The sequence below is a fragment of the Acomys russatus genome, chromosome X, assembly GCF_903995435.1.
Source record: "Acomys russatus chromosome X, mAcoRus1.1, whole genome shotgun sequence".
Lineage (NCBI taxonomy): Eukaryota > Metazoa > Chordata > Mammalia > Rodentia > Muridae > Acomys > Acomys russatus.
The window spans coordinates 121,210,020-121,226,640 of NC_067169.1; the positions used below are offsets into that span (position 1 = coordinate 121,210,020).

Here is a 16,621-nt window from a genome sequence, read left to right on the forward strand (position 1 = left end):
GTGGTGACTCGCGCCGAGCCGGGCTCTCAGCAGTGAGCTAGAATGGGGATGGGGACTTTTCTTATAGCTAGGGGATGATAGAGGATGCATACATTTTTTTTTTTTTTTTTTTTGCACATTTGAGCTAGACAAACTGAGATTTTAGTTACTAGCAGTGTTAGTTTATCCGTTGAATGTCTTTACATATGTTGAAGTCCAGTGTGAAACTTGCCCTGGCCAGTCCCTGAGACCGACCCCCACCCCCGGTTAGGGGGTGCGATGTCCAGTCCAGATGACTGCACTCCTGGCCAGTGCCATCCATCAGCTCCCTGGAGGTCAGAATGCTGGTCTGCACACCGAGTTCCAGGTGTTGCTTCGTGTTTTTTTTTTCCTCCCCCAGGGCTCTCTTACAAGATCAACAACTTTTAGTAGTCAGCTGAAATCCGTTTCCTGGACTAGGTTTTTGAAGCCATCCTGTGTCCGATATGCGCGCCTGTGTCTGAGTCTCCACGTCCAGGCCCTCTTAGGTTGCACTTAGCGAACTCTCTAGGCGTGGTGGGTGCCTGAACCTACCGGGAGGGAGACCAGCGGTGTGAAAGTGCAGCCGGAAAAGGGAGGGGTTGAAATGAGATGCCGGGGCTTGGGTTCAGCAAACGCTGTGCCTTGGGCTAGGGGCTGCGGGGGGGGGGGGGCTGAGGCTTCTTTGCCTTGGGCTGAATTCCCCTGCAACAGGTTTGCAGCTAACAGTGCCGCAGGTCCATAGCCTGTCGGACTGCCAGATACTACCAGATTGAAGTGCAGAGCACCGGGAAGGGAAGAGAAGCCTGACCAGTTCGCCCTGGGGCTTGCTTCAAAGAGCAGAAGCCTAAGAGATAGGCTTACTTGTCCTTTTTACATTTACCCAAAGCCGCTGCTAAACTCCTATCTCCTAACTGGAAGGAGAAGAGGTCCCGCCCCTGACTGTCCTAACGCCAGGGGGTTCCAATGGCCACTGCAGCTCTCCCCTGTTCCTGGGGTGCAGACATAGTCTCAGCTTCTAGAGTAAAGCACAGTAGATATTTCCCCCATGGAAAGTGCAAATCCTATGAGGTCTGGTAGCTTACATGCTGCAGCAGTAAGGGAGCGGACCCAACCTACAGTGGGATAAATTCCCTAGAGTTTAGGGACCCCAATTTGCTGTACAAGCACTTGTCTTGATTTCCTTACCAAGTAAGGACAGGCTAGAGAGCGCAGGAAGTGGGAAACCTATAAAGGAGTCTGTAGGGACAAGGATGTGGGGAGAGGGTTAATGTGTTGCTGGTTGTCCCCTACACCTTCTGGGGGATGCAGACTTGATCCAGCTGGCCACTAGACACCCAAGAAGCATTTTATGAGCCCACTCAGCGAGCTACATCTCTTACAGGTATTTGTGTTGGAGGAAGAATGAGAGCTTGCTAGAAATTGATGCTTAGTGATTCTGAGCTAGTCACGAAGCAAGGTACCAGGGGACTCAGGGCGGGGCTGGCTGGAGAGCAGGGGATGCACAAACAAGGTAGTCGGAAGCAAGACGTCAATGCGCTTTGGATTCGTCCAAAGCAAGGTGGTGACTAAGGCGGGGGTGGGGGCTGGGGGTGGTCAAAGGACTCTGATTGGTCAGGGGGAGGGGCTAGGGGTGTGGCTAGCCACCCCTCGAGGCTTTAAAAGCTCACCAAAGAGGGGCGGGGAGCTGTCATTTGCTCTCTGAGCCTCAGGGAGTGCGCCACGCTTTCCTGGAGCTCCGGGAGCAACTGGTTACTGAGCAGGTATTTGCTCTACGGACTCACCCAGGATCCTGAGCTTGCCTGGGAGGGATGGCCACGGTCCCCAAGAGCAACATGGGGCCTACCAAGGCGATTCCCACCCCATTTGGCTGCATTGGCTGTAAGCTGCCAAAGCCTGACTACCCACCAGCGCTAATCACCTTCATGTTCTGCACAATGGTCATCACCGTTGCTGTAGACCTGATTGGCAACTCCATGGTCATTTTTGCTGTGTTCAAGAACAAGAAGCTCCGAAATTCTGGTAAGCTACCTTTCTTTGCCCTATCCAGTGAGCAGCAAGTTTGCAATCCCCTCTCCCAAATTCCTCCCGAGCCCTGGGGTCGGCCGTGGTGACGTTTTGCCGGGTTCCCCTAAACTTCGAGCTTTACAGTGCTGGGGAAAGCTCAGGAAATAAGCGTGGGCCAGCCTAACGCAAAGCCCAGGTTCGTAGGGTGCGCGGCAGCCTGTCGATTCCTGTCCGGTTGGAGAGCAGACGCGGAGGGAGTCCGCACAGGAGCAGAGAGTTTGCCTGCAGCCCTGGGGCAGTCGGCCAAACTGGACACCTGGATACCTGAGGGCGGCTCCGCCACAGAGGCGCTGCAGGCGAACTGTCTCAGAGAGAGCGGCGCGGTTCAGACCCGCTTTGGGAAGTTAAGTTCGCGGCGGCTGCAGCGGCGCTCCGCTCCAGGGAGCGCAAAGCTGCAGCAGTCCCCAAAGGCTGGGACCCCACTCGCCACCGCCCCAGGGCTCCAGGATAGCTCCGTGGAGTGCAGACCCCACGCCGGGGTTTCTATCAGGGTGGTCTGAGCCTGCTAGAGTCTAGCTCCGTCTGCCGGTCCCAGGGCGAGAGGCTGGGACTGGCGAGCAGCGGGCGGTGGCAGCAGACATCCGGAAGTCTGTACCGAGGAGTTATGTGGAGGGGCTGCGGAGGAGTGCGGGAGCTGGGCATAGAGGCCGGCGGGTGGAAGACCCCGGCAGAATCGGGTAAGGAAGGCGGGAGAAGGGCGGGAGAGCTCCTGGGGAGGCAAGAGGATCTGAATGTAAAGCGCTCAGACGCGGAAACCGCGAGCCTGATTCCCCTAGCCGCCTGTAGCTAGCCTGTCCGAAACAAACAGGGAACGCGCGGGAAGGTGCTAGACACTGAGACCTCTGTGTGTGTGTGTGTGTGTGTGTGTGTGTGTGTGTGTGTGTGTGTGTGTGTGTGTGTGTAGGGGAAGGGGGCAGGAGGAGGGGAGTGTGTATAGAAGATTGGAAAGCTGGGAGTCTGGTTTTCGGGATGGACTGGAAGAGGTTGTGGATGAGGGGAGGAAGGGTGAAATAGCCCCCAACTGCGCTCTCTGCCTGCGAGAGGGAAGGGTCATGGTGGCGCCCTAGGGCTTCTTTTCCAAGATCTCAGTGGCTTGGGAGAGTGTACAGATTCGAGAGGGTTGAAAAACCACTTAGACCCTCTCTGCCCCCGAGCTGGGGAAAGAGCCTGGCAGCTTCCTACTGAATTGCTTGGTGGGGACAAGTTTCAAAATTCAGCGACAGACTCAGACTCATTAAAATTTTTCTTTCAAACTCCAATGAGTGCTTCTGATTTCTCCTTTGTAACCCAGAGACCTTGAGGCCTAGCCTCTTGCACTCTTGACGAGGTACTAAGGGCAGACCCACAGGGCATGCGAGGTTGCCTGGGAGGTTCACTCTTTTTCTCTCCCCTTTCCTCTTTTTTTTTTTTTTTTCCTGAATCGCAAATAAAAGGCTTGCGGTGGTTGTTGTGGATTTATTTTTAAGGCTTTTGACCTTTCTTTCCTATTTTTCTTTAGGAAGTTCATTACTTTCAGGGAAAACCCGAGAAAGAATCGCTTTTGGCAAAAAGCACGGAGGGCAAGTCCTGGTGCCCTTTTAAATAGCCCTAATTTTCCTCCAGTCCAGGACAAAGTGCAGTATTTTGCCAAACCAAAGCCAATTAGGAACGAGGTGTTTCCAAAGAAAGTGGGCCTGTGCCTGAACTTGGCCTCTTTCATCTACTTTTTGTAAAGGATTTTTTAAAAAAAGAAAGAAAGAAGAAAAAGAAAAAGTTGCTACTGTCCTTTGAATGGCGCAGGGCAGGAGGCAGGGTTTACCCACAGCTGTTTTTCTTTTTAGTCTGGCAGGCTCTTGTGCTCAAGACAGGAGTCTGTGCAGGCTTTGTGTGTGGCCAAAGGTGAAATCCTCACTTGAAGAGATTTCTCGTTTCTCCTGGTCATTTTCTTTGACCTCAGACTTGATATTACAGCGTTTCCCCGTCTTCTTAGCTTTTACTGTGAAGGTAGCTGGGGAGTGGTATTTCTCTGGCTTGTCAGATCAGATATTATTGTTTGAGCTCTTTGAACAAGCCCCTAGGGCCTTCTCTGGCTGTTCTCTTTTATAAGGAGGATTAATATGTTATTATTATCATTGTTAATTTTAGGTTGATCTTGCTTCTGGACAGCTCCATCTAGCTCTCCTTTCTCCTACTCTTCCCTCCCCATTTCCTCCAGTGTGGAAAATGTGGCGTAGTTTTATTTCTCTAAAATGGCGTCAGCAGGAATCTGCCCCCCCCCCAGCATTTATGTGCTCTGCCTTGCACACTCTGTCTTATATTCACTTCTTTCTCGTTGCAAGAGTGACACTGAGAACAAACAAACAAACAAACAAATCACAGGTGTCCTAAACTTGCTGTGCATCAGAGCTACTTAGGACTTGCTTGTAAATAGGAAAGAAAGAAAACTGTAGTTCTTCAAAAAGAATTCTAGGATTCTAAATTATCACCCATCCAGTTGGCCTTTTCCTCTATTCTTTTGGAGGCAGCTTTCCAAACATTAACCATCGATTTCTATCTCTCTCCCTCTTTTCCTTCCCCTGATGTTTTCCAGGCAACATCTTTGTGGCCAGCCTCTCTGTGGCAGACATGCTGGTGGCCATCTACCCCTACCCTCTGATGCTGTATTCCATGTCAGTTGGGGGCTGGGATCTGAGTCCACTCCAGTGCCAGATGGTCGGGTTGATCACAGGACTGAGTGTAGTTGGTTCTATCTTCAACATCACGGCCATTGCCATCAACCGTTTCTGCTACATCTGCCACAGCCTCCAATACAAACGAATCTTCAGTCTGCGCAATACTTGGATCTACCTAGTCATCACCTGGATCATGACTGTCCTGGCTGTCCTGCCTAACGTGTACATTGGCAACATTGAGTATGATCCTCGCACTTACACCTGTATCTTCAACTATGTGAACAACCCTGCTTTCACTGTGACCATTGTCAGCATCCACTTCGTCCTCCCTCTCATCATAGTGGGTTATTGCTACGTCAAAATCTGGATCAAAGTACTGGCAGCCCGTGACCCAGCTGGACAGAATCCTGACAACCAGTTTGCTGATGTTCGAAATTTTCTAACCATGTTTGTGATCTTCCTCCTTTTTGCAGTGTGCTGGTGCCCTATCAATGTGCTCACTGTGTTGGTGGCTGTCAGTCCAAAGGGGATGGCAGACAAGATCCCTAACTGGCTTTATCTTGCAGCCTATTGCATAGCTTACTTCAACAGCTGCCTCAATGCTGTCATCTATGGTATCCTCAATGAGAGTTTCCGGCGAGAATACTGGGCCATCTTCCATGCTATGAGGCACCCTATCCTGTTCATCTCTCAACTCATCGCTGATATTCGGGAGGCTCGAGAGACCCGAGCTCTCACTCGTGCCCGTGTCCGTGCCCGTGATCGTGCCCGCGATCAAGCCCGTAATCAAGCCCGCGACCGAACCCACGATCACGCCCGCGATCAAGCCCGGGAGCAAGCCCAGGAGCAAGCCCGCGATCAAGCCCGGGAGCAAGAGCGTGCACGCGCCCGGCTTGCTGTGGAGGGAACCCCGCGGAACGTCCGGAATGTTTTATTGCCTGGTGACGCAGCAGCATCCCGCTCTGATCGCGCCTCCTCTGTCCATCCCAAGGTCCAAACCAGGTCTACTTCTGCCTACCGCAAACCTGCCTCTATTCATCACAAGTCTATTTCTGGTCACCCCAAGTCTGCCTCTGTTTACCCTAAGCCAGGGTCCTCTGCCCATTTCAAGCCTGCATCTGTTCATTTCAAACCCACCTCTGTCCATTTCAAGGGAGACTCTGTCTATTTCAAGGGAGACTCTGTCCATTTCAGGGCTGCCTCTAAACTTGTCACCAGTCACCGTCACCGTATCTCTGCTGGTTCTTCCACTGGCCAACGTACATCCACGGTTGCCTACATTAAACCTGCTACCAGCCACTCTGCAACTACCACTGTTGACTATCTTGAGCCTGCCACCACCAGCCATTCTGTGCTCACTGCTGTTGACCTCCCTGAGATTTCAGCCTCCCATTGCCTTGAGATGACCACCACTGGCCACCTCAAACCTGACATTACTGCCCCCAACTTTCCCACCGTATCCCTTGAGCCTGCTGCCACCTCTGCCACCCCTCCTGACTCCACTGTAATCCCCATAGCCACTGATGATTACCGCAAGGTTGTGCTTATTGATGACGATTCTGATGATTCTGATTGTTCTGATGAGATGGCTGTGTGAAAAGTGTTCTTTTCAGTCTTTCCAGCTTATGCAGTTCCGAGGGAGATACCTCCATCGTATGTACACACTGACACACACAGACACGGACCCACAGACATAGTGAAAGTTCCATCTACCTTTCAGGCATACTCCTCTTTGGCACCCTGTACTCTTGAAACTATGTGTATATTCGTGCTTTCTTAGAGATCAAATTTCCAAGTGTGCTGTCTATGGTTCTGAGGTTGTAAGCCTCCATGTTCTTGTAAGGTTGTCTTTCAGCCCTCAGTGATCTCGGAACTGTCCGTTGCTTTGACCCTCCCCCTTCCCACTAACTCTTTCAGCTCCCCTCCCCCATTCCCGATTTCCTCTGCCTCCTGCTTTCTTCTCCCATTCCCAGGGGTGGGGGAGGAGTGCATGCGCACTGGTCAAGGCTGTCTTGGTGGTCAGCTCTGTAACGTGACTGTGACACTGGCACAGCTTTATTTGTAAGTGTGCAATCTGTGTTGTATCTTTTACGGCAGTTAGAAAAGGACTTATGATGAAGTGCCAACACTTGAAAATTGCTTTTCAAAATTTTCAGGACAAAATATGACCCGCTATCTGAAGAACAGGATTAGATAAATTCTTATTAAAGTATACTTTAATGCCTGTCAGATCAAGTGGCAAAAGGAATGATATGTCATACTAAATTGATTCTATTTTGTGTAAATTCAAACATTGGTGCTGTTTTTTATATATTTAGTTGCAAATGATGAGATATTTTTACCTTATTTTTGGTCATTTGAGTTTTTCAAGCATTGGCCAAAACATTCTTTTATTTCCACAGAAATAGATCCATGTGCAAGTAATTTCTTATGGTTGGTAACCCTGAGGGTCAATTCCAGTTATGTTTGTAATATTATAATTCATAATCACTCTTAAATACCTTGAGGTTTTGACACCATCATTTTTTACATTTTTCTTTTCATTCAAGGGAATTTGAAGTAACATCTGATAGCTAGAAGCAAATGGAGTGTTAAAAAAGCCTTGTCTTTGCGACCCTCCTGGCTTGAGGGTAGGAGGCAAAGAGGAAGAGATGCTAGCACCTGTAAGTCTGATCATGCTTGGTTCGGTGACCTGATGTGAAGCAATTAGTCTCATATCAGTCCAGAAAGTGATTTTCCTTTCGAACTCAAGAACAAACGGACATTTAAATGAAAATTCAATTGCTGATTCAAACTGACAAAGTTTGATAAAAGTTAACTGTACAAAAGCTTGTAAGGAAAAACTGAAATGTATCATACTGCCTTAATTCTATTCTGCATTTGTGGTAGCAATTAAATAAAAGTGGTTTTGTGGCTTTAGTATGTGCCTTCTTCATTCATCCATTTCTTCCTTCTGTTACTTAGGGAGGGAAGGGTTGTAGGGTCAAGGTGGGAGAGTGTTGACGGGAGGAACAAGACGCCTTGGCTGCAGACTGCACCTCTGCCACATGCCTGCAGCATCCTGGAACTTTCCTCACTTCAGTTATTTTAATTAGCAAACTTTGGGAAGGCAGGGTTAAGGGGGCACACTGGAGAATGTGGGGATAGGAAGGCTCACCAGTGTTGAAGTTTTCTTCTCGTGAGGTGCTATTTTTCCCCCATGAAAGGAGTAAAGCTAGCTCTCAATCATGCTATAGTCCTAGAAATGAATGGGACCAAGCTTATGTGATAGTGGAAGGAGAAAGAGGAGTGAGAGATGGGTGACAGGACTCCAGCCACTGGGTAACCCACCCGATCTCTGGATCAAAGTCTCAAAAGAATGTCTTAGAATAAGAAATTGTTCAAAATTTCAAATATATAGTAGGACATCATTATATATGCAATATTTATATGTAATATGCATATGACATACACCTATATGTAATTTTTATTTTAAGCAAAACCTTTGCTAGTCCTAGAGGGCTTCACATTTTAGTGTGTGTGTGTGTGTGTGTGTGTGTTGAGGGCTGGGGGCATGTGTGTATCACTGTGTGCATGTGGATGTCAGCAGACAACTTCTAATATGTGGGTCCTAGGTATCAAACTCAGGTCAACAGGACAACAGCAGGTGCATTTACTCTCTGAGCCGTTTTACCTGCCCAGTTTTGTTTGCTTGCTTGTTTAAAGATATGCGTGTTTTGTTTTAGCTATCAATCCCCATGTTATTGTGGTCCTAGCTCCCCACTAGTCCGTGAGCAGAACTGCTGATCTTATGGCTCTACATCCTGCACCCTCACAGAATACAAAATTCCTGCCAAGTGTTCCTAGCTGTCTCAAATGGATGCTTGCTTTACATATGTGTTTACAGAATGTCCAAGAGTCAGCCTTCAACTCTCTTAACCATACCCCACCCCCATCTCGGCAAAGGTGAAACTGTAAAGTATCCAAACTAAAGGTACTGTAGCCTGATGCTCCAAGCTGCTGTCCTTCAGGCCCTCAGCAAGTGCCAGATTCCAAGAGGAAATGGGAGGCTGAAACATTTATTAAACAAAGCTCCAAAGTTTTCCCTCAAGTGTCTAGCCTCAGCTCAGTTCCTGAGTGATGGAAGCAAAAGTCCCTGGCCAGAAGGCAGGCCCTTCCCTTTGCATAATCACTCCCACAAAGCAACTCTGTATATCTGTCAAGCCCAGAGTCCCAGAAGTGCTCCCTTTCCACAGCTCGTTTCCTCCAGCATTCTAGAACTCCAGCATCACCATAGGTTGGTCAGGCTCACCACACACACTTGGCTAGGTATAAAGCTGCTTCTCTTCTTTCAAATGCATGGAGTTCCCTTGTTTTACTGGGATCATGCGTATGTATGCCTTCTGATTCCCTAACCTCCCCACTCCCAACCTAGGGGCCTGTTCTCTGGTTTCCTCTAATAGCAAAAGTGCTTCCCCATCAAGTAATTTTTGAAAGCAGATGCTTTCATTTCTTTATTTTCATTTTGAGATGGGGTCTCACTATGCAGTCTGGCTGGCCTTGAACGTGAGATCCCAGCTCCCTCACTTGAGCCTCCTTGTGTACTCAGTGCTAGGATTTTGGACATTACACTCAACAGGAAGCGTGCAACATGCTCATGCCAGATTTCCCCATATGTTAATCTTTATATTTGTATTGAAAATATAATGAACACTGTAAAGTGACATCTTGGCATTTTTTCCTCTGTGTGTGCAGGAGTATAACAACTACCCTGGTCTTCCTATAGGCTCCTTTTACCCACTTCTGAGCAATTTACATTCATGCTGTCTATTGTAGAATTTTGTTTAAATGGAAAAAATGATGCATTTGTCTGGCTTTCAGTGATAAAGTGTGAATTTTCACCATTTTCCGTGTGTAGGTCAGCGGCTTTAACTGTATTCTGAATGTTGTTCAGAACATTGCTTAACTGTATTCGGAATGCAAACTATCAGTTTACATAAGCTCTTCATCTTCCCAAGCTGAAACTCTTTATGGTCCAGCTCAGTACTACCATAGTGAGCCACCAGTTAGCCCTAGACCTCACATACAAGCATACAATACAGAGGCTTCTGAGCCTCACTTTTTTCCATTGAACATGTTTGGAGATGTGTCCATGTTGTTGGATGCATCAGAAGTTATTTTTGAAGGGTTTCAGAGACAGGGGTTAGAGAGATGGCTCAGCCATTAGAAGCTCTTGCAGAGGATCTAGGTTCAGTTAGTAGCCCCCATATCCAGGTCCCTAAGTCCATGTGTAACTCCAGCTCCAGGTGATTCGACGCCCTCTTCTGGCCTATAGTACTGCATGTAAGTGATGCACTTAACATGCAGGCAAAACACTCATACACATGAAATAAAATCTTTATAAAATTATTTTTGAAAAGTTTTCAGAGAGAGCTGGCAAATGTCTCATCAGGAAAACTTTGTAGAAGTCCGACAGTCTGAGCTCAATCCTTTATCCCTTGACCACTTCCCCACAAAACTCATAGTTTTTCAAAATAGTTTTAGATGAACTTTTAAAGATTTTTAGTATTTTCAATCTTTATTACGTTGAAAAGGCATATAATTAGCTACCCATCAGCTACGTCTGAACAGGAGGTCTAGGTTTATTGCATGCATTGTCCTTAGTTGGTGCAACAGTTTGTGTAGGCCCCTCTGGGTCCAGATCCACAGGGCTTGATGGTCTCCTTGTGGGGCTTCTGAAACCTCTGGGACCTTCCATCCCTGCCCCCCATTCTTCCATACTGCTCTCAAACCTCCACCCAGAGTCCAGCAGCGATTGATTCCCAGCATCTATACTGATCCCCTGCTGGGTGGAGTCTCTCAGAGGGCATCTATGTTGGCCTAATGTCTACTTATAAGTGAGTACATACCATGTGTGTCTTTCTGGGTCTAGGTTACCTCACTCAGGATGATCATTTCTAGTTCCACCCATTTGCCTGCAAATTTCAATATTTCCTTGTTTTTAATAGCTGAGTAGTATTCCATTGTGTAAATTGAATCACAGTTTCTTTATCCATTCTTTGGTTGAGGGACATCTAGGTTGTTTCCAGATTCTGGCCATTACAAATAAAGCTACTATGAACATAGTTGAGAAAATATCCTGTTGCATGGTGGAGCATCTTTAGTTTATATGCCCAGGAGTTGTATAGGTGCTGGGTCTTGAGCTAGCACTATTCCCAATTTTCTGAGAAAGTACCAGATTGATTTCCAAAATGATTATACAAGTTTGCACTCCCACCAGCAATGGAAGAGTGTTCCCATTGCTCCACATCCTCTCTAGCATGTGCTGTCACTTGAGTTTTGATCTTAGCCATTCAGATAGGTATAAGATGGAATCTCAGAGTCGTTTTGATTTGCTACCTATCTACTACATCTGAGCAGAGGGTCTAGGTCCACATCATACATGGCCCTTGGCTGGTGCATCAGTCTCTGTATTGTAGTGTAGTTATCCTGTAGTATGTGGCTAATATCCACTTATAAGGGAGTATATACCATGTGTGTCTTTCTGGGTCTGGGTAACCTCACTCCGTACAATCATTTCTAGTTCTATCCATTTGCCTGCAATTTTCACTATTTCCTTGTTTTTAATAGCTGAGTAGTATTCCATTGTGTAAATGTACCACAGTTTCTTTATCCATTGTTCAGTTGAGTGACATCTAGGTTGTTTTCAGATTCTGGCTATTACAAATAAAGCTGTCATGAATATAGTCTCTACTTGGGGGAGGGGGAGCGCGGACTGACTCTGACATGAACTCTGGTGCCCCATGATTTGGTCACTGCCTCTTGGTGGCGTTTTAAAATATTTTGACCTGCATGAAAAATGTAAATACAACTGCAGAAGTTTGGATGTATAGGGAAAGTAGTGCTTACAAAATGCTTTTCAGGATTGGATACGTCTAAAGTGGGCAGAAAAAAAAAAGAGTAAATGATATAGTACAGATAAGTCTCATAGAAACCAGGAAAGTGGGAAAGCAATTAAAATAAGTGTAGCCAACAGAAAGTTTCTGAGGAAGAACAGGCATGGAACTTGTCAAAGCCTTTAAATGCTTCTAAAAAGTAAAGGATTCTGCTAGTCTTAGTGGATGTCATGGTTAATTTTGCTTGTCTAGTTGTCATGAGCTGGAATCATCTAGGACAAAAGCTTCCAGGCACAACTGTGAGAGCTTATCCAGTTAGCCTCTGCAAGCCTGCCTATGAGAGATTATTTAGAAAATGGGAAGAAAACTCACCTTATTTATGGTCATCACCACTCCACAGGCTGTGGTCTTAGACTGAATGAGAAGAGGAAAGCAAGCCGAGTGCCAGCATCCCCTCTCTCTGCTTCCTGAGTGCAGCACTATCAGTAGCTGTGAGTGCTCACTACATCTTCAAGGAGCACTGGTCTCACACTGTAGGAGGCAGAAGGACAGAAGACCAAATGATAGGAAATGTGTATTTTTAAAATGAGGGTCACTGTCTTATTCCCAAAGAGGTACATTTCTGGCCCAATCCTTTGTTCTTTTTTCTTAATTGAAATAGAATTTCTTCATATAGTGTATTCAGATTATGGCTCTCAAACTCCTCCCACATTCCCCCCACCTTCCTAAATCCACATCTGTGGGGAAAGAGGGGTAGAGGTGGGGGTGTAGGACTGGGAGAGAGAACAGAAATCAATGTGTGGGGCATCTCTGGGACAGGGAGGCTCCCAGAAGTCTATGGGGGTGACTCTAGGTGAGACTCCTAGCATTAGGGGGGATATGGAGCTTGAAGTCTCCACTTCCTGTAGCCAGGTGGGACTCCAGTGGAGGGAAGGGGACACCATTCCACCCATAAAACTTTTAACCCAAAAATTGTCTTGCCTACAAGAGGCTTAAGGAACAAAGATTGAGGGAATGGCAAACCAATGACGGCCCCAACTTGAGGCCGACCCCATGAGAGAAAGCCAACCTCTGTCACTATTAATGATACTCTGCTATGCTTGCAGACAGGAACCTAGCATAACTGTCTTCTGAGAGGCTTCATCCAGCAGCTGATGGAAACAGATGCAGAGGCCCAGAGCTAAACAATAGGCAGAGCGTGGGAAGTTCTGTGGAAGAGGGGAAGGAAGGATAGAGGGAGTAGGAAAGGTCAAGGACACCACAAGAGGACATGCAGAGTAAACTAACTTGGGCCCATGGGGCTCACAGAGACTGAACCACCAACCAAAGAGGATGCATGGGCTGGACCTAGACCACTTACACATATGTGGCAAGTGTGCATGCAGCTTGGTCATCATGTGGGTCCCTAACAATTGGATTGGGGGGCTGTCTCTGACTCTGTTGCCTACCTTTGGATCCCTTTTCCCTAGCTGGACCGCGTTGTTTGGCCTCAGTGAGAGAAGATTGCTTAGTTCTGCTGTGACTTGAGGTGCCAAGGTGGGTTGGTACCCCTTGGGGGCCTTCCCTTCTCTGAGAAGAAGGATAGGGGGAATGTGGGGAGGGGCATGAGCATGGGACTGGGAGGAGAGGAGGGAGAGGGCTGGGATCTGGCTGTAAACTGATTAAATAAATAAATAAATAAATGTGTAAAAAAATGGAATAGCCAATTTGACATTGGCCAGATTTGAAATTTGCATGTAATATAATGCATGCCTCTAGTGGGAATAAGATAACTTATTTTTGTTCTTGGTTAATAAAATAAGCACCCTCCAAAATAGATTTTTTTATGCAATATATTCTGATTATGGTTTACTTCCCGACTCTTCCTAGATCCCTCCCCCACATTCCCAAATCCATAAATTTTCTTGCTCTCTCAAACAGGCATATTAAAATTGATAAAGTAAAAACAAGCAAACATGAATAGGACAAAACAAACAAAACCACAAAGAGCCAAAGAAAAAGCACAAGATGCAGAGACACGACACACACACTGACATAACAGAAAGCCAGAAAATTGGAAACCATAATATATAAGCAAAAGCTCTGTAAGATAAGAGAAAAAAGAGAACCCCCCCCCACCATCATTATGAGAAACAATCACACTCCAAAAATATCATTGACTCAATTTTTTTTGTTGGTCATCTACTGTTGGGCATGGGGCCTGCCACTAAGAATGCTTTGTGTAACTAGTAAGACTCAGTTATAGAAAACGAATTTTTCATTTTCAAGTGGCGATAGCTTCTGGGTTAGTAGTGGGGGCATGTGTCTACTTCCTTTCTTAGCACTGGGACCCCATCTGGCCCACACCTGTGCATGCCCTGTATATGCTGCCGTAGTGTCTGAGAGTTCATCCATGCATCCATTCTGTGTTTAGAAGGCCTGATTCCTTGCTGTCCCTCATCACTATACTTCTGCCTCCCCCTCTGTAGTGCTCCCTGAACCCTGAGGGGAAGGATTTGATGGATACTTCCCTTTTACGGCTGAGTGTTCCAAGCCCTCTCACTACATTACTTTAGTTGAAGAGAAGGAGCTGAGAGTTCTACATTTGGATCCACTGGCAGCAGAAAGAGACTGAATGCCACACTGGGCAGAAATTAAGCATAGTGAGACCCCAAAGCCTACCCCCACAGTGACACACTTCCTCCAACAAGTCTACATCTACCCCAACAAGGCCACGCATCCTAATAGTGCCATTCCCTATAGAATATACATTCGAACACATGAGTCTATGGGGGATATACCGAGTCAAACCACCACAGATAGGACATAGCATCTCTTTGAGTTTGACAGTTGTAGTTGTAGCATAGTAGTCGGGTGCTTGCTTAGCACGTGTAAAGCCCTGGCCTCAATTCTTAGTACTGGAGAAAGAACCCTTTCATATATACCAAGGAGCCATACATGTGGGTAACATGATACTTTTTCTTTTCATGAGGAACCACCATCCTTGTTTCTATAATTTTTACTCCTACCAACAGTGAATGAGTATTCTTTTCATACATCTTTGACAGTGTCTGTTGCTTATTTTCTGCTTAGCCATTTTGACTAGCATAAGATAGACTCTCAAGTGCATTTAATTTGCATTTACCAGTGGTTGAGGATGTTGAACCTTTTCAATTGTTTATTAGTCCATTTATTCATCGGATGATTTGATTTTTCTAGTGTGTAATTGTTTTAGTTCGGTAGATTTCCAAGATATTAATTCCTCATCTGATATGTATCTGGCAAATATATTTTCCTATTCTGTAGATTGTTAATTTTGTGGTGCAAAGGTTTCTTAATTTTGTTTATAAATATTTATGTTTGTCTCTATAGACAAACACTACTCTCATCCTTAATTAGAGAAATTTCTCTTTATAACACAGCTTAAAGTGCTGAGAATAAGTGGTCAGCCCTAAATAGGATATTTGTACCACCCCCTCTAAGGCTTAGTGGGCATTAAGTAAGAAGAAGCTGAAAAAATGTCAGAGCTGGACGACAGGAAGAAAGGCTGTGGAATGCTGTCTTTTTTTTTCATTTTATTATTTTATTCATATTACATCTCGATTGTTAGCCCTTCCCCTGTTTCCTCACATTCTTCCCTCCCTCCCACTTCCCCCCTCCCCTATGTCTGTGATTGAGGGAGACCTCCTCCCCTTATATATACTCTTAGAATATCGAGTCTCTTCTTGGTAACTAGCTATCCTTCCTCTGAGTGCTGCCAGGCCTCCCCATCCAGGGGACATGGTCAGAAAAGGGGCATCAGAGTTCGTGTGAGAGTCAGATCTCACTCTCCACTCAACGGTGGAGAATATCATGTTCATAGGCTAGGTCTTGGTAGGGGTTCGAAGTTTAATGCCTATATTCTCCTTGGCTGGTGCCTTAGTTTGAGGAGGACCCCAGGACCCAGATCTGCCTGTCATAAAGTTCTTCTTGTAGGTTTCCAGGACCCAGTGGGTCCTACTATTTCCTTATTCTTCCATGCTACTCTCGCCTAAAGTCTCAATAGGATGTCCTCTCCACTGACCCACTTTCTTGGTAAGTAAAGTTTCTTATGGTACGTGTCCCTTGGACTAGTGTTTTGATATAAGTGAGTATATACCGTTTGTCTCTTTTTGCTTCTGGGTGAACTCACTCATTATGATAATTTCTAGATCAATCCATTTGTCCACAAATTTCGGGAATTCCTTGTTTTTAATAGCTGAGTAGTATTCCATAGTGTAAATGTACCACAGTTTCTTAGTCCATTCTTCTACTGAGGGACACTTAGGCTGTTTCCATGTTCTGGCTATTATGTATAAAACAGCTATGATCATGGTTGAGCATATGTCCCTGTTGTGTGGTAGGGCATTTTCTGGGTATATTGCAAGGAGTGGGAGTACAACCACTTTGGAAAGCTATCTGGCGCTTTCTCAGAAAAATGGGAATAGGGCTTCCTCAAGACCCAGCTATCCCACTCCTTGGAATGCTGTCTTTTAAGGCCTGATACAGCCATTGAAAATATGGTCACACGGTGCTTGCCTGCATCAGGCCTGTGCAAGACTGCTCTGGTTTTCTCATAGTATTCTGGAGAGATGGCTCAGTGGTTAAGAGCACTGTCTGCTCTTCCAGAGGTCCTGAGTTCTATTCCCACCAACCACATTGTGGCTCACAACCATCTCAGCACTCACACATAAGTAAAAATCTTTTTTATTTTTAAGAAAAGGATTCCTGCTTTACCTGTAGTTTAAATTTAAAAAAAAAAACCTACTTCTTCAATAGCTTTTAATCTGTTTCTTCTTTACCCTCCCAGTTAGTGGCTGTCTTTGTGATCTTGCAGATTCAGAGAAAGCTTCTTGGAGAGCTTCTGAAGTTGCCTCCGTGGCTCTAATGTAGTCAAATCCCTTTAGAGAATTGCAGATCTCTAGGCTTTCAGGCTCTCACCTTCCACCATGTGGATCCCGGGGGTCAAACTTAGGGCATCACACTTGACCTCCAGAGCCACCTTGCCAACCCTGGGCTGTCTTATGTAACAGG

General features: G+C 46.1%; 1 protein-coding gene across 1 annotated transcript; it reads left to right on the plus strand.

Moving 5' to 3' along the window:
• The first annotated feature begins 1,808 nt into the window (after positions 1-1,808).
• Positions 1,809-6,347, plus strand: Gpr50 (G protein-coupled receptor 50). The gene is made up of 3 exons (XM_051142561.1): positions 1,809-2,019; positions 4,634-5,463; positions 5,560-6,347. Exons 1-3 carry the CDS (start codon positions 1,809-1,811, stop codon positions 6,310-6,312), a joined length of 1,794 nt encoding a protein of 597 aa, XP_050998518.1. The 3' UTR covers positions 6,313-6,347.
• Positions 6,348-16,621: the final 10,274 nt, after the last annotated feature.

Excerpts from the sequence above, each read along its gene's own strand:
- Gpr50 (XM_051142561.1), top strand. The coding sequence starts at position 1,809 with ATGGCCACGGTCCCCAAGAGCAACATGGGGCCTACCAAGGCGATTCCC. Across the intron at positions 2,020-4,633 it reads CAAGAAGCTCCGAAATTCTG|GCAACATCTTTGTGGCCAGC; the intron begins GTAAGCTACCTT and ends GATGTTTTCCAG. Across the intron at positions 5,464-5,559 it reads GAGCTCTCACTCGTGCCCGT|GAGCAAGCCCGCGATCAAGC; the intron begins GTCCGTGCCCGT and ends GAGCAAGCCCAG.